The sequence below is a fragment of the Accipiter gentilis genome, chromosome 15 (genome assembly GCF_929443795.1).
Source record: "Accipiter gentilis chromosome 15, bAccGen1.1, whole genome shotgun sequence".
NCBI classification, from domain to species: Eukaryota; Metazoa; Chordata; class Aves; order Accipitriformes; family Accipitridae; genus Astur; species Astur gentilis.
This window is the reverse complement of record NC_064894.1, coordinates 4,533,438-4,556,927: the sequence shown is the minus strand read 5'-3', so window position 1 is coordinate 4,556,927 and position 23,490 is coordinate 4,533,438. Positions and strand designations below refer to the sequence as shown.

Here is a 23,490-nt window from a genome sequence, read left to right as displayed (position 1 = left end):
TCCACACATTTACCATGGGTTAATATTTAGATCTAGTCTGGAAAAACATAAGTAAAGTTTTAAAAGTTAATTATTAGGAAGCTAGATAGGTAATCCTGGCTTATTTAACAATCATTAGCAGGTGTATAAAGATTTCAAGATACAATTCATGGGAACATTTTTTTGAATTCCTACCTTGAATTCCACGTTCTCCTGGTGGCCCTGGCAAACCATCCTTTCCTGGTGGCCCTGGTAATCCATCTTTTCCTGGGGGCCCTGGTTTTCCATGAGCTTGGGAGGCAAGCATTGCAGCAGGCAGCTTCAGCTGGGACACAAACTGAGCCATCCTTTCTTCATTAACAAAGGACAGGAGAAAAAGTGGGTAAGAAATCTGCTAGCAGAGTATGGGAAAATAAATAAATCCCTAAGCCCCAGCTAAAGTAAGTTTCTGGGAGTAAGGTGTTTAATCCTTCTAAATGTCAAGGTATTAAATGCTCCTAGAAGTACGGAGGCCTTCTTTGAAGTAATCTGAACGAATTTGTACCAAAATTTCTATTACTACTCTCTTTTACTGATGTATTCCAGTATTTCAAATGACTTCTGACTCCTGTTCATGGAAGTACTTAAAATACATGAACACGGAATAATTAGTACTTAACACCCCTATGCAGGGCTACCTTACATGTTTGTAACTCATATTACGTTGCAAAGTAGAGCTTAACTACCACAAACAGTTCTTGGAATGTGCTGAAACCCTGAAAACAGTTGTGAAAATACCTGTAAGTGCTCAGCAAACATTATTAATTGCAGAGATTTCAGCATGAACTGGTGGAATGAAGTGCATTTGGTAACATTTCAGTGTTCCTCAGAGGTAGACAAAATAGGTACTAACCTTGAATCTGTCTCATTTATACTGGATTAAAAAACTTAACTAAGGATTCCACAATTTAGCAGGTATTTACTGTGGTGGAGTTTTAAGATTTAAGAGAAAGATTAAAGAGAAGAGTGGGCATCAAAAAAAAATAAGCAAGGCGATAGAAAACAGGCAAAGTGAAACAAGCCAAAAATACTGTTAAGAGGTGTTCAAGCAGAAGCTTGTTCCAGACACCTACCTGAGTCATTGCTTTTCAACCCTGACTAAGAAAACGCTGGGGAAGAAAAATATTTCCTTTTCAGAGTAAGGACACACCTAAGAAAGCTTACATAGTACAAAGGCTTTGGCTGAATCTGGTACTTGCCTAAAACTGTGCCAGAAGATGGTGGTCTGCAAGGGAGCTCTGGAGCTTAGCAGGGATGTTTGGTGCAAAGGCACAGCAGTTTAGACCTGCGTGGCTGAAAGCTGTCAAGCCTTTCTCTCATTTAGATAGTCATCCACTAAGTGGCCAAAATAATTAGGTATTTCTATTGTCTCCACTTTAATAAATCTTTAATGTCTTAATGATACACTGTAGATACATACGTATCTGCAAAAATATATGACATGTATCTACAGTGATAGATGCATGTGTTTGCTGTTACGATTTGGAACAAACTGCCTTTTAATGCTAGTCTTTTACATAAGGAAATGCTCTGGTTAACAGATACTATAATATAATTATGTTCAAACAATTGTAAATTAAGTAGACTTAAACAGCAGTTAAGTGCAGCTGCAGCAACAAGGCAGCTGCTAAGTCCAACATAAGATGACATGTAAAGAAATGTATATAAAGGCTGTAGGATATAAAACATTTAGAACAGAATTTAGGATTTACATTTAGTTGTATAATACTTAATTTTCTTACCTTCAAAAACCTTAAGAACCTCTTGTTTGATATAATTTTTTATTTCTTCAAGTGAAACTGTATCAGCCTGATGAGGAAAAAAAAATGGTGATATGTAACAGAAGAAACATACCAAAGGCATTTTGTGATGCTACAAAAATAAAAAAATGCTGGAATTAGCATTAAAAATGTAAAGCTTTCACCAAAAATTAAATATTTTAATATATTTGTGTTATCTACTTAACTGCAAAGGCCATTTTATTGCAAAGACATTACAATATTATAAAGACCACTAATACCAAGAAGTGGAAGAGGCCCTCCCAACTGTCAGGATGATCAGCACATTATGTGTATGGAAATTAATTTGTGTAAGACAGTTGAGGCTGTCCAGTGACACCGCTATGCCTTACTTGCCTTTTGCATAGCATTTGCCAACTTCTCACCCCCTCTAGGGACTAACTGCTTTGATGCAGAGCCGACTAACTGGAACTGCGCTGCAGGACCAATTACTTCACTGGGAAAGTTTTTTAGAGCTTTACTCTATCTGATTGAGGGCATAAAGACCCCATAACGTGGATGTGTGCCTGTGCGCACAGGGAGACAAACCAAGGTATCTATAGCTGACGGGCAGCATTTCATTGTCTTTTGAAATGCTGATTTCCCTTTTATTGAGAATCATTTTGGCTGACTCCTTTTCTTTCTCAGTTGCAAAGACTTATACTTTAGCCCTTAAGCTTACGAAAAATGAAAATGAACAGTAATGAGTAGCCATACTGATTTGTCAGGAGCTAATGAAGTAAATAACTGAAGTTTCTCCATAGCATATGTTTAAAAAATAATTTCAAAATATCTGTTTGATCATCTGGATATATTTTTTTCCACCTCTTAACTGAACACTGAAATTGTCCCAGAGCTATCTTAGTTTTTTTGCTGCTGTGGCATTCCTCAGTTGAATTTCCACTGCTCAGCACACGCCACCTTCACGTCGTCTGAATTCACAAGCAACCAAGGAAAATGTGTATTTACTTACTGGAAACCCTGGGGGTCCTGGTGAACCTGGGGGACCTTGATGACCTGGTGATCCTGGATAGCCTCTGTCTCCTGGTGGCCCAATAGGACCCACATCCCCCTTTTCTCCTGATGGGCCAGGTTTCCCTCGTTCGCCTTGTGGACCTCTGTCCCCTGGAATACCCTGGTCTCCCTGTGTAAAATAAAAGCGGAAAGAAAACCATTGCACTCAGTGGAACAAACTAGGGAGAGTCACCCAGGCACGCTAAAGAGAAAATTCTTCCCTGTTCAGAAATAGATGTTTATGAGTCATGCAGGGAAGCTGATTTTACAGGCTGAACCTTGTCTCTGAAAACACAGGAAGTAACGCTTTGTTTTCCTACACATTTAATGTTGAAGTCAATGACAAAAAAATAATAGCTTGGCTCTGGAACCCACTTTTCAAGGACAGAATCTGGGTGCAGAAAGCTTATAGCCTTATCCAAGGATCTAGAAAAGTCAAATACGGCATAGGTAGAATTTAGGTGCTCAAATTCCCCCAGGCACAAAGCATCAGGCTTTTTTCTGTAACTTTCCTTAGAAGCCTATTTTATTTCTGTGTGTACATAAAATTTCAGTTAATCAAAGAAACAACAAACACACAAATCTATATATAATAAGTGAACTCATTGCAAGAAAATAAATTGAAGGTCAATGTTTCAGCCAGAACAGCTTCCTTCATGGCTGAAATGGCATTTAAATTTGTTTTATTTATAAGGAATTAAATCTTTTAGAGTGACTTAATGTATTAGCTATTAGTTCAGTGAACTACAGCTGTGGAGCAGAGCGGCGCAAGTCGCATGTTGGGACGGTAAATGAACAGCTGGCAGTTCTTAAGGGTCACTGACTGCCCTTGCTGCATCAGTTAAGCTAATTTTAGGCTCCTCCATAAGCAGCAAACAGCACCAAGAACTGACTACATCTTTACTAGATAAATTCAGAATCTACATTTATGAAGGGTGAATGAATGGAATTAATTGCATCCTTAATCTACAGCAAGTGCTGGTAAACTGTATTCAGATCTGAAACATCAGTGACTGATAAACCAATAAAAGTGTAGTTACGTTCTTAAGTCATATTTACATGACATGTAAAGATTGAAAAAGAAAGAAGGTAAGGTAAGGATGCAAGTAGGAGGTTGTATACCATTTTTATCACTTATCTGTCCTCCAATCTGTATGATTTCCAGTGAGTTAGAGCTTATACCTAAGCTTCATTACAAAGACCGCTGCAACCTGTAACGTTTTATTACATTAACTGAAACCATAATGCATTCCCAACTGGAGTTTAAATTGCCCTCAGTAAGAGCACAGAAGCTCTGAACTCTGAAAGGCTACCACAAGAAAAAAACCCCCAAGTTTCAAAATCAGACACCTCATCATCTCACACCAGTAATTTTAACCTCTGTGGTGGGTTGACCTTGGCTGCCTGTCAGGTACCCACCCAGCTGCTCTCTCACTCCTCAGCAAGATGGGGGAAAAGATGAGATGAACAGCTTGTGAGTGAAGATAAGGACAGGGAGGGTCACTCACCAATTACCATTAGGGGAAAACAGACTGAGCTCTGGGAAAATTAATTTAATGTATTGCGAATTAATAACGGAGCAGGATAGTGAGGCCTTCTGCTCGACCCACCCCCCTTCTTCCCAGGCTCAACTTCACTCCTCACTCTTCTGCCTCCTCCCCCTGAGCGGTGCAGAAGGATGGGGAATGGGGGTTGGAGCCAGTCCTTGATGCTTCATCTCTGCTGCTCCTTCCTTCTCACATTCTTCTCCTGCTCCAGCGTGGGTCCCTCCCACGGGCTGCAGTCCTTCAGGCACAGCCTGCTCCAGCGCAGGTCCCCTGCGGGGTCACAAGTCCTGCCAGAAAACCTGCTCCAGCCTGGGCTCCTCTCTCCGCGGGGCCACGGGTCCTGCCGGGAGCTTGCTCCAGCGTGGGCTTCCCACAGGGTCCCAGCCTCCTTCGGGCATCCCCCTGCTCCGGCGTGGGCTCCTCTCTCCCCAGGCTGCCGGTGGAGATCTGCTCCCCCGAGGACCTCCCTGGGCTGCAGGGGGACAGCCTGCCTCACCGTGGTCTTCATCCCCACGGGCTGCAGGGGAATCTCTGCTCCGGCGCCTGGAACACCTCCTGCCCTCCTGCTGCACCGACCTGGGGGGCTGCAGGGCTGGGGCTCTCACAGCTTCTCACTCCTCTCTCCCAGCTGTTGCACAGGATTTTTTTACCCGTTCTATCACACAGGCAGTACCAACATCACTCATGGGCTCAGCTTTGGCCAGCAGCAGGTTCGTCCTGGAGGCGGCTGGAATTGGCTCTGTCCGACATGGGGCAGCTCCTGGCGTCTTCTCACAGAAGCCACCCCTGCAGCCCCCATTACCAGAAACTGGCCACGTAAACCTGATACAACCTGTCAAACTGCTAACACGATCACATAGTCAGGGAAGCCAGCGTGACATGGAAACAATCCCAGCGTGGTTATGTTTATTGTGTTTCTCTTAAAAGACCTAACCTGCTGATATTGCAGACGCCTGATTTCCAGATTTAGTTTCTGGGCAGTAATACTTTGGGCAAAACTCTAAATATGCAGCACAGGAATGATTTCCAACAAACAGAGCTAATTTAGTTAATCAGTAGAAAAAAGACAAGATGTGACGTGATACCCAAAAGACACCTGTAACCCTTGTCAAAGACTCAGATTTTCAACAGTCGATGGGAACAGGAGAAGGAGCATATGTGCATTGGGGGAACTGGAAATGTACTGTTCTGATGGAAGAGGCATACTTTCTCACGTGTCTATAAATCTTAAGTTTTACAGGAAAAAGTGTTCTGTCCTGCATACAGCTATTATACCAGGACGTGTATTGCAACACCTTGAGAAATTCAGGGCAGAGGAAGGATTCTGACTGAGAAGCGGAACTTTTGTAGTCTGCAGGGAAGAGGCTCTTTCCTGGCCTTAACAAAGTTTTTGCTTCCATCCTCCATCTCCCACTTCACTTATAGCAACCTGAAACATTATAAAATTGAAGAGCAACTCCTGTTCTACCATATGTTATCGCAAAACTTGAAAGAGGTATAGCCTTTAATATAATTTTTGGTTTAGTCACTTTTATGGAGACTGAAGTCCAGTATAGGGAGCCCCTGAACACACCATTTTTTCTGATAGTGCTTTCAAACGAGAGCATACACACATGCATGAACCTGAATATATAAAAAAAGCTGTCTGAAGATTCACTATACTTACAAGAAGCCTTCATTAAAAACCTACTTAAGGCATACATATACACATAAAATTTCTCAGCTTTATAACTCTGCAGAGTAGGTATAGATAGCTATTCTACTAGAAATAAAGAAAAATGCAGGTTTCTCTAAGACCATGGTGCTATGGCAGTGTGAAGCTGATCCTGGAATTGCTTTTATTCTAAACCATTCCCATTTTACAGGCTGCCAATGTGTAGGAGGCAGATCAAATACTACAGCCACTTTCCAAACAAGCATTTTTTTTAACTGCCTCCAGCGTTTTCTTTGTGTTTGGAAGAAGCTCCTTGCAAAAATTCATAAAACTAGCTCATATCTCCCTCCAGATTCCTCTTTAAACTCTCCTCCACTATGAATTCTACAAAAAACAGGGTAGGACATTTGCATTTTGCTGTCTCTGCCTACGGTGTTGATTTATTCAGTCCTCCTCCTTTCTAGCATTCTCCCATCTCTCGCATTTAATTCTGTACTAAATTCTGTGCAGAAAGAACTATTGTTTTGCCTGGGTTTCTACATGGTCTAGTCCAGCAGGCTCTTGGTCTGTGATCAAGGTATGCAGATAATAGCAATAAATGAGCCAGCCACCAGGACTTTAATCTGTTGTTGAAATGACTTGAAAGGCGTATTTCTGATTGTTATAAAACACATGTTTTCAACTCATTTGTCACTCAGGTTTATAAAGTAGTAATAACAGCAGCATTTAGTCACTCAAAGGATGTGTAAGATTATTTCAGCCCAGGTGACTTCTTCCTTCTAAAATGGATTCTACAAAGATATATTTATATTAGACGTGAAAATCTCAAGAGTTTTATTCTGTCCTTCCAATTTTGATGCTTCTCTTTTCTGTAATTGCAACAGCTGGTCTCAAACTGAAGGAGTACACTGTACAGTGGTAATAATAATGGCTGCAAGAAAACCTTGACTTTGTGTTATTTTCTGTAATCACTGCAATCTCTCTCACAGATGCAGGTCTGTAATACCTGATCCAGAGGGGGGGAAAAAAAAAAAAAAATCAACTCCAACTCCCCCACTGATCTCTTCTCTGAAATGCAGACTTCTGCTGTGTATTTTGCTGTTATTTCTTAGGCAGATCTCTCCTTGTTTTCAACAAACTTTTTCTGTTCCTGCAGAATTGTAAGGAACAACTGACAGCTTTCTGAAAACTGCATTCAGATACTCCATTGGGCATATTTGTAACTTTCCTGTTATAAAAGGTTGCGAGAGATTTTGATTATCACTTGAGACAAAAATACTTCTGGAAATGGATTTATTTTTAAACATGTATCTCTATGTTTCTTTTACTTACACTATATGTGTGTATATATATATTTATACACATACACACTATATATACATGTGTATATATACATGTTTATTTTACTCTGTACAGAGGGAGCTAGATCGTGACATGTTTGCCAGTGATCCCAGAAGTGAGAGCAGATTCAGGCATCTGTGACCTCTCCGAGAACAAGCTTATGGCCCTATTTAGATCCACAGCTGCATGTCAAGGCTGAGCGCGTAATGTACTACACAGGAGGTGGTACAATAAGAAGGTTCTTATGTTTTATTTGGGTCCTTAAAGGCCGAAACAGAACATTGCAAACCGTTAATTTTTGGGACAATTATTGTAATAGCGGTTAAAACCTCATGTCTCCTCAGTGTCATAAAGCAGGATTTCCTTTTCCAGATTACACAGGGAGGTGTTCTTCTGATTCATCAGATAAATGTGGTATCAATTGGATTAGGACATCAGGGCTTTAGCAACGTTATAACAGGAGAAGAGCGTGCTCTAGGATTTTCTTTGCTCTAGCAAAATAAAGATCATCTCTCACCTTCCGTAACGATTCCTGTGCACTGTGATATTGTTACCATGAACAGAACTGTCTAAATATTTTGGGAAGCAGTAAGGTATTGCATTGGCATTCCTGCTGCCAAAGTGTAACAAGCTTGTTTTATATAAAACATGATTTGTGTTTGTGAGATACAAGGATCCCAGGGGTGACAACGGGGCAAGCTTTATAGCTCTTGCAAAGTCTGACAACAAGCTTCACAACAGGATTAGCTACCTTCCAATTTTCAACCTATTGATCAATTTACACTGTCCAGGCCAACTCTGTTAGAAAGTCTATAAAATGTGTTTGTCCTCTAACTGCAGAAGCCAATTCAATTCTAATTCCTTAAAGTGGTGTCTAGGACTAAACCTCTTAGCTGTCTAAGACTGCTAGAAGTTCACAGAGAATTAATTTCTTACTTTTGCCTGTAAATTATGCGCTGATGAGGTGTTTAGATGCTCAGTAAAAAGAAAGTTATTAAAACAAGGGCCTTACACGTTCTCCTTTGGGTCCTCTGTCTCCTGGCCTCCCCACAGCACCCTGAAAAATTGTTGATGAAAAAAGATAAACATGTCACTTAAAGGCTGTTTTGTACATTCATCTGTTAGCAGAACTGAAAGTAACTACCTAGGATAAACAGCTATGGTATCTGTGAAGAATAAAATACACTAGTATGCAAAAGCATGTTTTCCTACCGGAGGACCTGGCAATCCATCTTTTCCATTGGTTCCCTATAAAAAAAAAAACCCGGACAGTTTTTTAATAAATATGCTCATGTATATGCATTTTAAAAATATAAAGTGTAAAGCTCCATGTTTAGTGCTGGTACCAGTACATATTCTGCAGCTGCAGAGGCAGCAGTTTATGTGGTTACAGTATGGAAATACTCACAAATAGTCTTGACACATGTGAAATAACAGAGCTCAGAGCGATACTGAACTGCAAGCATATAAATCTGAGCTGAGAGCAGAGCAAAAAAAATAATCTTTGCGTCGAGATGTGCACCAACTTTAATGAGCACAGAACTTTAAATGACAAGTTATACAGAAATTCTGCAAATGTGGACCTGTACATGCACTTTTCCAGTCCCAGCTAGTCACTATACAACCATAGAAGAGATTTCTCTTATTCTAGATATTAGCCCTGATGCCCTATTACCCTTCTGCTGTTACAGAGATTATGCCTTAATAGTAAGGGGCCAGATCCATTCTTTGGTCTTTAGGACTTGTGGCATGGCACAGCTTCAGCCTCCTGGGCTAAACGTATTTCCTTCCCAAAAGAGGGTGGCCTCATTCATGCCACCTGCTGGAAGCAGTCCCAGACCCACGTTTTCCCCCCACACTGGAATGTAGCATTATCTGAGAGTCCTAGTCAGGCCAAAATAACGTCAGAGAATATGTTAACAATCGCACAAGGCCAGATAATTGCAAGATATGCAAGATAAATGCTCTGGCACTGTTTAATTTACTAGGATATACATGGATCTGCATATGCAGCAAACTCACTGCTATTTCACTGAGTGAGAAAGAAGGACTTGCGTGAGCAAAGACATCAGAAATATTCCCTTCCCTCTCATACTGCAATGTAGAGTTTTGCACAGATTAGGCACCTTGGGCCAATTTGCTGCTGAAGTTACAGAAATTGTGTCTTCTTTCAAGACAGAAGCATAATATGGAGATGTGCTAACAAACTGAAACGGTCTGCTTCTCATGTTCGTCCCCAAAACACCAAGCTTCGGGGGAGATAATGAGTTCTGCACTATCCGAGCTGAGCCTTTTCTAGAATATAAACTAGGTTGTTTTAAGCAAGCTCAGACAGTGCTGACTACACTGCTGTCACACTTTTATTAAATAAAGAGGTCAGATTAGACATATCCTAAGTGAACAGTAAATGCTTCAGCTGCAGTGTTGCATCACCCGTATACAGAAGAGTTATGAAGTTTATTCAGTCATGAAGCACACGCTTCTCTATCTAAACTGAAATAGAGAATGTATTTTCTCACCCCATCCTTTATAGACTGTGTTGAGTGTCTGGGTTAATATTCTCCTGAAAAAATACGAGAGGATCCTTTATGCCAACAGGATCCAAAGGACCCTCATAAGACCTTTAAAGGCAACATCTCAGTAACATTAACTATTAAAACATCACAGTACCAGGAATTCTTGCCTGGTTAATATTGAGCACTGTAGCTCTAAGTATTCTTCAGATGTTACCTAGCCTAACACAAAGCAGGATATAATCTTATTTCTTTTGTAACTTTTGATAAACTAAGACACATCCTTTTGTAATGAACATATATTCAGTATAAAATTGCTTACCGGTTTTCCTTGTGGCCCTTCTGGCCCAGGGAAGCCTATATCTCCTATAGGTCCTCTTTCACCCTAAGAAAGAAGACGACACACGTATAAATCTGCATGTAAAATCTTGCATTCAGTGTTTGGAATATTTGTGTATTATCATAAGAATCCAGAACTCAAATCTGTACTTACAGGTTCCCCTGGCATCCCTGGGGACCCTGGAGATCCTGGCTTTCCCTGCAAAAAGAGAAAATTACAAATTCAAAGAACAAGGAAGCAAAACATAATCTCTCTTCAGTCAAAAAAAAAAAAGAAAGGATATATATTTGAGTGAAATATTCATGTTACTGTTCATTAAATGCTTTAAGTGAGGAAAAAGAAATATTTTACCAGATTTCTTTAATATTTGTGCCATGTTAACCTGGCTTCTGTGTACAACATAACTCAATCACTTGGTTGTCTTTACTCTTTCTAAATACCGATAAAATGTTTTAATGAAATTTTCTTTTACAACACCGTGATTTCCTTCTTGAGAAGTCATAGTCAGATCAAAGTTTATCACTGTATATGTGAAATTAAGGGTTTTTTTCCTTCAGGTACTTCCTAGTCCTGATTTTTTTTTAAAGTGAGTTTATTACTGATTTAACACCTTTTGCAAATTTTGTTCATGCTCTTTTTCGGTCACTTTTCTTGTTGTTTTATGTTCAGCTTTCCAGAATTCATGATCCTTTCTCATCTCATCATTTGTTTGGTGATTTTAAATGTCTTTATTTTTCTAAATGATGCCTTGCTTTTAACAGCCTATCTGGTTCAGCCCCAGACAAGAATCTATTACCCTGAATCTACATTTCCCAGAAATATCCTTAGACCAGATCCTCAGCTGACTCGTACCAGTGAGGGATCTAACACATCAACACCAGTGACAACCTCAGAACAACAGGACTGAGGATTCGTGCTGAAGAAATAGGCATTGGTGGCAATTCTTGCAGAATCTCAGTCGAAGCTTCCCTGATAAGCCTGCTCAGCAAAAAGCCAAAGCTAAAATGAGAGGTTTATATTCTCAAATGGGAAAACGGGTTCACTATTCAATCTAGGGAATAATGCCAGGCAAGGAGGACAAATTCTCTTCCTGTAAGATATGTGGATATATTTCAAAAACTCATCCTAGACTACTAAAAAATACTGTCTCTCATACGTCTCTTAATTTGTTAATTAAAACTGCTTAGCATAAAATGTTCATACAAATAATTTATTTCAGTGGATTTTATTAGAATTAAATGTATTCAACAGAATGCGACTCCATCAGTGATGAAGAGAACTCATTAAATATTTCATACCAAGCTAGAACAGAGAGCAACAAGAATAAGACTTGGAACGGCTCGATGTCCAAGTGGAGAGCAGTGATGAGTGGTGTTCCTCAAAGGTCAGCATTGGGACCAGTGCTGTTTAACACCTCGGTTGGTGACATGGACAGTGGGATTGAGTGCACCCTCAGCGAGTTTACCGACAACACCAAGGTGTGTGGTGCAGTCAACACGCTGGAGGGAAGGGATGCCATCCAGAGGGTCCTTGACAGGCTTCAGAGGTGGGCCCATGCGAACCTCATGAAGGTCAACAAGGCCAAGTGCAAGGTCCTGCACATGGGTTGGGGCAATCCCTGGTATCAATACAGGCTGGGCAATGAGTGGATTGAGAGCAGCCCTGAGGAGAAGGACTTGGGAGTGTTGGTTGACAAGAAGCTCAACATGACCAGGCAGTGTGCGCTTCCAGCCCAGAAAGTCAACCATACCCTGGCCTGCATCAGAAGAAACGTGACCAGCAGGTCGAGGGAGGGGATTCTCCCCCTCTACCCTGCTCTGGTGAGACCCCACCTGCAGTACTGCATCCAGGTCTAGGGCCCCCAACATGAGAAGGACATGGACCTGTTGGAGCGGGTCCAGAGGAGGCCACAAAGATGACCAGGGGGCTGGAGCACCTCTGCTGTGAAGACAGGCTGAAAGAGTTGGGTTTTTTCAGCCTGGAGAAGAGAAGGCTCCAGGGAGACCTTACAGCAGCCTGCCAGTACCTAAAGGGGCCTACAAGAAAGCCAGGGAGGGACTTTTTACATGGCCAGGTAGGGAGAAGACAAAGGGTAATGGCTTTAAACTGAAAGAGGGTAGATTTACATTAGATGTAAGGAAGTTCTTCACTGTGAGGGTGGTGAGGCACTGGCACAGGTTGCCCAGAGAGGCTGTGGCTGCCCCATCCCTGGAGGTGTTCAAGGCCAGGTCGGATGGGGCTTGGAACAACCTGGTCTAATGAAAGATGTCCCTGCCCATGGCAGGAGGGTTGGAACTAGATGATCTTTAAGGTCCCTTCCAACCCAAACCATTCTATGAACATGTCCAGTGGGAAATACGCAGGGAATGAACAACTGTGATCATCCTAATTAGCTACTGCATTATTGATTCACAGCATGAAATATATTTCAGAGCAACAAACTTTAAACTCTTACTTGGGCTATAAAACTCAGAGAAATACTTCTCTTTTACCCTAAAATGTGCAATTTTACCTTGTTTTAGGAGAACTTAACTAAATTAAGCTATTTAAGCTGATGTACTCTCTTGGAACTCATAGTAAATTGGCTAAATCAGTGGCTAATCAAAATGGGAGTGCATAGACACAAACTTCTCTTTATTTCATGAAACACATATTTATAATTTAAAACCAGTTCCTGAATGGATTGGTAGCTGCCAAAATTTAATAATAAATGTATTTGCATATAAATAACTCCATATTGCCTCCTGAAATATGGATAACCTTCTTTTATTAAACTGTGAATACAATCTAAAGAAAAGTTGTCTTCATTTCCTTTAGGAACACAAATGAATAATTGTAATTTCAATTTATCATTAGTTACATTTACTTTCACCTACAACAGTTTCTGGATGACTTTCAGAAACTTCTCTGAATACCACATATAAATAGCTGACAAAGCATTCCCCTAAAGCAAATGTTTGATTGACATGATATGCAGATCCTCGTGGATTGCAATAACTAACGTTCATAATTTTTCTTTGTGGTAGAAAGAAGCTCAGAAATTTGTGCACACCCAGGAACACAGAAAATGCCTTTATCTATATTAAACTGAGGCAATGAGATAAATGTCATATGTTTTCTTAACTAAGCATATGTAGCTTTAAATTCCAGCTTTATCACGTATTCACACCATTGCCTCCTATCATTTTAATAATAATAAGAACACTTGGTGGTATTAAAATTCTGGTCTCTTTAGGAAAAACACATCGTTGTCATACCTGCCTATAAAACATTAGCCAAGCGCTGGCATTCCACAAACAGTGATCGAGGTTACAGGTCAGGACCTTGTTTGACCTGTTTTTTTCAGCTTCCAACAAACTGAGTTTTCTTTAATGAATATACGTACCGGTGTCCCTGCTACTCCTGGTGTGCCAGCTGGTCCACGGTCACCCTGAAAAAAGATAAATCTATACTTAAATGGTAACACTCCAACCAGAAATTTGTTTGTGGATTCCCATTAAAACCTGAGAAAGGATTATTCAGTGAACTGAAAATGAGGACAGGAGCCAGGGTCTGCTAAATCCTAATATTTAGCTCTGCCACTGCCTCATTTTGCAGACTTGAGCAAGTAACTTAAATCCTTTGTTTAGGTTCTCTTGTATAAGTCATAACTTCCATGCTACCCCTTATACTCTGCCTGAGGTCTTCCTTGAAAAGGGACGGAAAGTCCCTGACTTACCTGCAGCTTTCCAAATAATTATCATTTGTGGTCACGACAATGACTTAAATTCACATAGGGTAATTCACTCTCATATCAACACCTCCATATTTAAGATGTATCTTTCAAAGCAGTTTTTGCCTTCCTGGTACACAGTCATCCGTTTGCTGCAAGTCAGCGTCCTCGATTTGCTTGTGCCATGGTCCTTTCAGGGCAAAGTTTCTCCTTGTAGCATACAGCCACCTTCATCTATGCTTTAAGCTAAGACAATGGCTTTTTTGCTGGAGCTGATGAGTTATGGGCACAAATTCATCTTTCTCTCTGGAGAGGACTAAAGCCCAGAGCAGACAGTTGGAGCCCACCAGTGGTAGAGCTCTACACAGCAAGATTTGCCCTAACCCACTGCTGGCGCGTATTGGGCCGTAACGGTACGCTCTGCTAGTGTAACGTTGGTCAAAAATGTAAGAAAAAAATCAGGCTCCTAGTTTCTATAACCATGTCAGAAAAGCCCTGGCACACTTAAAACCATACTAACAGGAGAATATTTTCGTGAGCTGAGTTTATGTTACCTGGAGCTGTTTTGCAAAAGCTCCGCCAACACAGCTACAGCCACGTTCTGTTGTACAGAAGAGCCCCAGGAGATGTTGGGATTTCTGGTTTCTGTTCTTACACCTAATGCCGATTTGTGTCATTCTCATGATTTTGTTCAGGTAGCACAATGATAATGCTGGTAATCAGAACCACTTAACTCCATTACACAAAACGTAGACGGACGACGAGTTAGAAGTCTGACCTTGAGGCCGGAGGGAGAAGCTTGCCTACAGGCTGCAGTTCAACCTCTCTTGCTCTGGAGGCTAGAAGAAGTCACTCAATGCGAGTTCATCCCTCAGCGAGGAGCACAACATGCACCTCGGGAACAGCTCAGCACCAGGTATCTGTAGCAGGACATATTGCCTGGAGCACTGCACTCTGTCCCTGGGGTTATTCCGGACCCAGAACTTGTATCGTGGTGTTTTCCCTCTACGCTGGCTGTGACGGCGAAGCTAGAAATTCCTAACGCTTCCCTTGCAGCTCCTTTTCTTTGAAGGGTCCTTTCAGCAACGCGATTTGCGGCACGGCTGCACAAACCACTGGGTCAGCACAGCGGAGGGAAGGGATGTTTTACCCTGAGGATACAAAGTTCTTAAGCTGGTTCATGAAATTACCATGAAATTACAGCCACCGCTGTCTGAGGAAGATGGCATTCCGCTACACAGATGTACCTAATAGCTCTAAATTAAAACCAGCTTGCATTATACTGTTGGGACTGGCAGGCAGACTCTGGGATTCTGTTCACTTATTTGCACCAGAAATGTGAATTCTGACCAAATTTAGTTAAGGAAAGGATATTTTTACTTTGGAAAAGGGCCAAACACTCGCTTAGCTTGTTTATACAATCTGCTCCATTGCTTACTCCCTTTATTTCATTCTTGTCCCCACTTTGTCTCAGTTAGACCTGTAATATCTCCCTGTGTTTGATCATTTTGAAATCAGACTTGTCTTTAATTGCTTGTAAATTGCAGTCTTCCAGAGCAAGAATCGTCTCATGTAATTTAAACATCTAGAATAGACACCTTCCTTAGATCTTGTCATTCCCCACTCTCTGCACAAGCAGGAGTAATGCACAGTGATATTGAGAGAAACTTCTAATCTCCATTGCTTTTTGATGAAAAATAAGTATCAGTAAACTATTTTTGTATGAAGCCATCGAATAACATGTAATTCAAAAAGCTGAATAAATATTCCATTTTCCAAAAAAATTACTCCTTTTTCTTCTTAAATTTAGAAGTTATGGCCAAAATCAAACTGTTTTCCCTGGCAGAAAACAAATTTACAGATTTTTTAATTTCTCCACTGAAGTTTTTGTACTTTGACATATTTAGAAATGAATACCAAAATCTTAAAATTTTTAGCATTTCATGCAAGCTTTTCTCTACATTCATATCAGCCTCCACAACTAGTAAGTGAAAGGCTGAAACATGCCACCAGCTGAAGGAAAGGATCATTTCCTAGCACTGGAATGCAGACGTGAACTACAGGAAGAGGCTGGAGAACATGATACAGTTCGGGATGTGCTACAGTGGCATCATACAGGCAGTATGGAGTACAGGAAAAGCAAAACAGAAACAAGGGGCCTTTTTTAAAATAATGAGTGACAGTCTGAGAAAAGAGATTTTGGCTCCCTTTGGAGCAGGATGTGATACAACAGGAACTGTAGGGAATCAGTCTCTCCCTCTAGTTCTAACCTTTTCTATACTTTTACACTCATCTGAAATAGTCTTTTTTTTTTTTTTTATGGGAGTCTTGCATGCACTAGGTCTAGACTGATTCAGGTACAAAATCCTCTTAAGATCTATAGTGATGCCATAAGTCTTAGAACAAGAGAGACTGTAAGCATAAGACAATGTTCAATAGAGAACAAGAACAAGTGACCGTACTTAGGAACATGTTAACTACATTACTATCAAGTAATATATATATAGTATATACTATATCTAATAGAGTATATAGTAGTATTCTACCAAGTTAAGAAAACAAAATATTACAAGACCTCCTACACACAATTTTCCATTCGCGGAAAATGAAATTTTATGTTGGGTAAGTACATGATTTAGATCCACAGTGAAAAAAAACCCAAAATACAGATAAATATGCAAATATTTTTCACACAGGAACATTAACTTACACCAAAAAAATTCAAACAAGGTTTCAGAAGACATTTAGCTGCAGATAGTTGCCACTAAGAAGCCATAACTTCTTTTTAAGAGTCCTACCTTTTCCCCTGGGAGTCCTTCCAGTCCTGGTAATCCCATCGGTCCTGGATCTCCCTGATTTATTTTTTTTTAAATTAAAAAGGATTACATACATTAGAATTTCTGTACTCTACATAAGAAATGTTGAACAGCAAGCAACAGCAGATTCTTTAATTAGTAAACCAGCTACCCAGTTGTTAGGTGAACAGATTTTGTTATGCCCTGTTAAGTGAATTAAGCTTTTCCCAGAGATGCTGTGTGAATATTTGGATCAAAGGTTTTAATTTTGATGAAGAACATAATCCAAAAGACTCGCCTCCAGTGTTCTTGCAAGCTAAGGCCATCTCTAAAGCACCTCCAGGTGATAGAGCCCCGGGGTATACGCATGTGGTGTCAACCAGAGAACCAACCTCCCAGCAGTTCTGTGCTCTGTTCCCTAAACAAAGCTCACTCTGCAGGAAGGGACACACAGACTAGGTCCCTGGGTAGTTCTTCAAGTTTTGAAAGAAAATGAGAAACATGCTCCACTGGAGAAATCAGTTTAATATGTAGAGTGGGGAGGCTGTTTTAGTTCTTTTTTTTTTTTTTTTTTTTTTTAAAGAAAATCAATAATTTACCATAGAGATTTAAACTATAGCCAACAATCCCAGTATTTCAGCAATTCTCAGTTAAAGCAAAAGCCACAGCAAATTCCCATCTGGATTTCATGAAGTCCCTGGCAGACCTCACTTTCCACACCTAAACTCTTTTTGGGAGGCGGTGCTTCCCGAGTAGGAAGTGGTTGCTGATACAGAAAGAGTTACTCAGCTTCTGGGCATTATGATGAAACAAAAAGAGGCTTTGTGACTTTTTTTGAAAATAGATTAATCAACAGTTTTAGGAAACTCTCACAACTCCATGTTTTGCTGTGAGTGCTGAGGGGCTCTGGTTTGGGTTTCTCAACGTCCTTGAGGAGCACAGTTACTACATTGGTTTGTTCATAGATCAAAGTTTAGTTTTTCTTGTAGCTGGCTCTCTATTATCACTTGGCAAGGAATCAAACACGATCCCAGGCCTTGCACAGCTTGGCTGAGTGGAGATTATGCACCTTCAGGATAGATGAAGCCCTAGCCAGCTCACACGGCTGACACGCGGTACTCGTCCTGAGTCAGTCACACTACCTGGAGTTCGAAAGAGGTCTGCTGCACACAGTTCTACTACACCCACCATGAAGGAGCAGTACCTGTTTCGCTGCCCTGCAGTGTGATAGTGCTTTAATTATCATTATGCAGTTATGCGATGTTCCTTAGACATTGAAAAGAAGTACGCGAATGTACTGAAATCTTAACTGCTGTGGAAGCACCTATCCAATTTTGAAAACAATATCCATTTGATACTACCATACTTTTTAGGCTAAACCATCCATACTCAAATTTTACTATTATCTTTTGGGTATTTTCACTGACATCCAGTCATCAAGATGCAATACCTGTAAGTTTCAACTTTGCCACCTTCAAAGCTAGGAACTGTAGTGACAAATTACAAGCTAATGACAAATATTGTTTCTCTATTATAAAGGCAAGTTACATCACATGTCAAGGACTTTGGGAAAAACATACACCCAGTCAGGATCTGGATCTATGTCCTGCTGGTGGCTAGCCCTATGCAACTGGTCAAGGTTCTTCCACTAGTTGTCCTTCCCCTCCTCATAATTTTTAAAGAAAGATCACATGAAAAGGACATAGCACAATGCTTAAAGGAAAAAAATATCAAGAAGTTAAATAGATCTGCTTTTGAATGTCAAACTGCACAGTTCAAAGGTGTAGTGGTCATACCATGATCATTATCATCTTGCTCACCAGAAGCAATGTGATCATACTGTAACTAACCGTCATGACATTTCCAAAGAAAACACCAACATGCTACTTGTTACTAGCTAGCATGACATAGCGCACTGTCCTTTCTCCCCTACCACTTTCAAATTTAACACTGAGAACAATCTAATAGCCCTTAAGGTATTTTCTACCTTTATTTCGCATTCTTTATTCTTCGATATATCCAGGGACAGCTCAGCAGAGAGCTGTCAATACTATGTTCAGTCATTCATTATATTATCACTTAGAACTATTTACCAGAAATTGCAAAATTTGCAATCCTGGCAATTAAAAAGGCTTTTTCAGATGTACTGATTCTGCAGGAGGTAAGCTACCTGCTACACAGCGTTAATAGACTCTTCCACCCTTGTGACTAGGATCATGTGTTGAACTACTTGGGGAATTCTCTATCATGACCAAAAAATACATACATACCACTGTGCCAGGATCTCCTTTTGGACCCTGCAAAGAAATGAAGAAGTGGAAACACTTTTAAAAAAGAACAGTTATGCAATAAGACGATATTTTTTTGTGTTACTGCATTATGAGTACACTTTGCTAATGCATTGCACTTAAGAATCAGTATTAAGTCCAGCCCTCTCAGCTGATTAATTAAGTATAAACTCTTAGTAATATTTGGGTTTTGTTTTGCTGTTCCAGAATACAGAGAAAGACAGCTCTGCAGTCCAGTGCGAGCCCATGACTACAAATGGCACATAACGTAAGGACAAAGTCTTCACTGATGGCTACAACTTTTTTACGCGGTTACCAAAATGACAATTATAAAACAGTAGAACTTGCCTGTGACACTAACAAGAAGGAGGACCTAAATAAGTGCACAGCATCTTTGGCTCCACAGAACCAAAGCAACATTGTCCAGCTGCAAGGTGGTGCGTCTGCACTCTGCAGCGTTGGAGACACCAGCCCTGTATTATTGCCACAACATAATTCTCGTTTTTACACATTTTTCTGCACTGTAGCGACACGTAGTGAATCAGTGACAGAACTGAGATCAGAATTCATGAGCTTGTCATTTCTAGCGCTAAATTTAATCCATTATAAAACTATGCCACCGCTAACTATAAATACTATATTACACATTTTAATATATTAGGATAGTTTCAATAAAGAGTCCAATATCAAATTAGGTACCATTTTCACAGCCTTGACTTGCTAGGGTGAAATACTTAAATCAGAATAAACTACTTTCCAAAATGGGCTAAAAGGCCTGATAAACACATAAAAGCATGTACTTTTATCATTTACTACATACCAATCAGACCCTTATTTTTTTCTGTCTTTCACATATAAAATCAAATTCCGTGCCACTTACCAAACTGCATGCAACTAACCAACTTCTTTGCTACTACATTAATTAACTATTAGAAATTACGTTTCTGTTAATACTTACTGGAGGTCCTGGTGGACCTGGATAACTAGCGACACTCACACCTCCCTGCAACAGCAAGTTGGAAAGTTGAGGTGGGCCAAAATCAGGTGTTGATTGAAAAAAAAAAAATTAACATTAAAGAGAAATACCTGGAGTTTATATAAGCTGCTCATTCCATTTCTTTCATTGTAAGGCATACCCTTTAAAACATAAAAGCCAAGTAAGTGTCACAACTATGAATGATAAAGGCAGAACCCTTGCCCTGTTCAAGCCCCGTAGCTCAGCAAAGCTGTGGGATCATTTTTGTTCTCGATCAATTTTTCAAAGACACCAGACATTTCAGTAAGAACATAAGATACATACCAATGTGGCTTGGGACTTTTTTTTGAATTATGAAACCAGAAACCTGTAAATCTCAGTGTATGTTACATTTTGAAATTTATTATTAGAATTCCCCAGAATTAATTTTGTGTTAGGTACTATTCCAGTTAATTTGGAGTCTAGTGAGCTCCACGGACTTTCCCTAGGTACCTCGAGTTCCCTGACCTCAGGTACCCAAGCTGTCTAAATTCCTCTAATAACATTGGACACCAAGGTTAACTTATTTGACCAAATTTCTAGGATGGCTCTAGTGATCTGAACTTACTCAGCTATGAATGACAAGAAAAAAAAGGAATACAGAAACCTTTTGCAAAAAGACATTGTTGTCTTCCTGCACTAGTAATACGTATTAGATTGACAGTCAATTCTTCATATTATGTCACGTTTTACTCACAGGTATATTGTTCCTAAAACAACATTCGAAATATAAATCAAAACATCTCACCGGAGGCCCAGGTGGTCCAGGTTTCCCAGGAGAACCTTCACTACCCTAGTACAGCAAGAGATTCATATAACTCATTTACTGTAACTGATGTCCAGATCTATTCCATACCCAAGCTATGATGACCATAATGACAATAAACAAGACATACAGTCAATATGAACAGGCAATATCAAGAATAAATTCTCCTGCCCAGCTCCTGCTTGAGCTTTAGGCAAGTTATTAATCATTACTTCATGCTAGTTTTTTATTTTATTAGTTACTTGATGCTTTATGTGTAGTAACTTCCTTGTGGCAAAATAGTAGGGGTAACCTGAGTTGTGAAACACTTCATATATACCAGAAAGGAGAGGAAGGGGGGGGAAGTTAACATCAATTTCTAAGCAACTGGCAGATGAAAGTTAACATTCATTTTACGCTTTGTATATTATTTTGCAAAAGCCAATCCTCAGTTGATCATTCACAGGTAAATAAAGAAGAGCTACAGTTTCAGAAGTTCCATTTATTTAGAAACACATTGAAGATCTTCTTTATTAAGAGATATAACGAATACCTTTTTGGTTTTTTTACTGTAAAATATTCGTCTGTGGTTACCTGCATCTGTAGTCTGTTCTGCTGACATGCACTGAATTGCTTACATTAAAAAAACCACCCCTTGAGCTTTTGCCCCAGCAGAATGGCAGGGTCTCAGAACAGTATAGAATTACAAAGGTTTCAACATCAAATTTCCCAAACAAGATCTTTCCAAAATCTCATCACTATGATTCAGTTAAAAATACTGTATAATTTGGAACAAGTCTGCCAGAATTTTTCACTGACTTTGTTGGATATTATGAAACATAAGTCAGTGAGACACTTAGGCTGCACCTTTAAAATTATTAAGGTGGCAAAAGTCAAGGTAAGTGTTCAATAGCAATAATAAGCTCATCAGAAAAATATAATTGTCATTAAATGTTTATATTAGGATAATTTCCAAATGGTCCTGCTAATTGACAGAAACTGTCAGCCTCCAAAGAGCGATTTGGAGTACTTCACGGGAAATAAAAATATTGTACTTTAGAAAGCAGACTATATGATCATTCCTCAAACATGTTCCCCAGGTGAAGGAAGGAAGAGGAAATTACCCTGGCTATATTTCAGTTTACTTCGTCACTCTTCAGCCATTTGACTTTTGCCCTTTTTGATCTATGAAATACTACTTACAGAGCAGCGGCTTCTCATTCCCACCTGTGTGTGAATTGTAAACAAGGAACTAACAGAGGCTTGTGTTTTGCATTCGGTTACGTAAAAAGGAGGCAAGTGTGGTAAGTTTTTGCTATTATGGTCTGCAAGGAGACAGCTCTCCATCAATTTTTATACTGAAATAATTTCAGAACTTTACAAAACAGTTTCCTTTCTTACTCAGACCAGAGCCAAGGTTTTGCAGAGTATTAGAAGGATCACATACATTAATGTGGCAGTGCTCTGCCTGGAAAACTCCAGGCTACAGCCAAAAAAATCTTCAGAAAAGTATATTCATATACAAATGGAGAACTTGTCCCAGAAAGCATTCTACAGCAAACTAAGTTCATCTGTGGTATTTCACTGATCTGAGGTGCCCAAGAAATGAATTTGGCCTCTTAGTTCGAGTGCCTGATAAAAGAACACATAAAACATTGATAGAAAGCAGTGCTGTAACGGTGTAAATTAAGTTTAAAGGAAGCTTATATGTTTTGGCAGAATAACTTATACTTAATAACTTTCAGTACTTGTGAAACACTTGTAAAGTGTGCAATTACTTTTGACTGAAATTCTGGTAAAAGAATGAGAAGCAGAGAAAGTAGTAACTAGTCTTCTACTATTTCACAAATGTATTTTCAATTTCCTAAATTTTATATAATATATTATACTTAGAGAACATCCTCTGCAACTTACGTACACCACAGGGACTATGCTTCAAAATACAAGCCCATATATATGCCACTGTTTGGGGAAAGTACTTGTATTAAGACACAAATACAGGTTAATTTGAAAGTGTATGTCAAGTTCTTGTTTGCGCTCTATGTTAAAAAAAACCCCAAAACATAGGAGCGTAATGGGATTGCAAAACCTTCACGGATCTTAACCAAGACTAAAAAGAAGGAATACCTTTTCGCCTTTCGACCCTGCTGGACCGGGATGTCCAGGTCTTCCCGTGATTCCCTGCACAACACAGTATCAGTTTATATTAGTTAAGAAACAATGAAAGACAGTATTTCTGCATTGCAGCTTAGTTTTTAGAAGTTGTACTTTTTGAAGGTCATTTAAACCCGATTATGCTTCTCCTCCAGGTTTAAATACTTCTCTTCTGTTTAATACAACAGCTGTGTCCTTCTGATAAGCCCTTTGAAGGGTAATCTTGTGTTTGCGGTTGCATTTTCACCTTGGGAGACTAAATGCACTGACCTTAACTGGCATCTCTTGATACTGCTAAGAATCACGCTTTACTGCTAAAATGCCAATTTACATATGCCACATTAAACTTCCTAACCGTGTTACAGTTTTTGAAAGAAGGGAAACATTAGTACTGTCAGCAACCTAGGAATGAATAATGATCATACTAACTAATGTGATCCCATCCAGTATGTAGAAAATAAAATTTTAAAAAAATTTCCAAGAGGAGTTTTCCCAGAAATACCAACACTTTTAATGATATTTTTTAGTGACTTTAAATATTGTCAGCTTGTTCTCATACTTTTTTTATTGTGAAAG

At 39.7% G+C, this 23,490-nt stretch overlaps 1 protein-coding gene across 5 annotated transcripts in view; it reads right to left on the bottom strand.

Annotated features, from left to right (window-relative positions):
- Positions 1 to 23,490, bottom strand: part of COL19A1 (collagen type XIX alpha 1 chain) — a 225,432-nt gene that overhangs the window by 14,538 nt on the left and 187,404 nt on the right. For all 5 annotated transcript variants that reach the window (XM_049817767.1, XM_049817766.1, XM_049817770.1 and 2 more), the window contains 14 exons: positions 22,888 to 22,941; positions 20,764 to 20,808; positions 20,087 to 20,137; positions 19,959 to 20,003; positions 18,983 to 19,009; positions 16,716 to 16,769; positions 13,591 to 13,635; positions 10,359 to 10,403; positions 10,188 to 10,250; positions 8,565 to 8,600; positions 8,365 to 8,409; positions 2,770 to 2,940; positions 1,761 to 1,827; positions 175 to 330 (listed from right to left, as the gene is read on the bottom strand). In XM_049817767.1, coding sequence (XP_049673724.1) covers positions 175 to 330; positions 1,761 to 1,827; positions 2,770 to 2,940; positions 8,365 to 8,409; positions 8,565 to 8,600; positions 10,188 to 10,250; positions 10,359 to 10,403; positions 13,591 to 13,635; positions 16,716 to 16,769; positions 18,983 to 19,009; positions 19,959 to 20,003; positions 20,087 to 20,137; positions 20,764 to 20,808; positions 22,888 to 22,941 — 904 coding nt within the window. The remainder of the gene's footprint in view (positions 1 to 174; positions 331 to 1,760; positions 1,828 to 2,769; positions 2,941 to 8,364; positions 8,410 to 8,564; positions 8,601 to 10,187; positions 10,251 to 10,358; positions 10,404 to 13,590; positions 13,636 to 16,715; positions 16,770 to 18,982; positions 19,010 to 19,958; positions 20,004 to 20,086; positions 20,138 to 20,763; positions 20,809 to 22,887; positions 22,942 to 23,490) is intronic.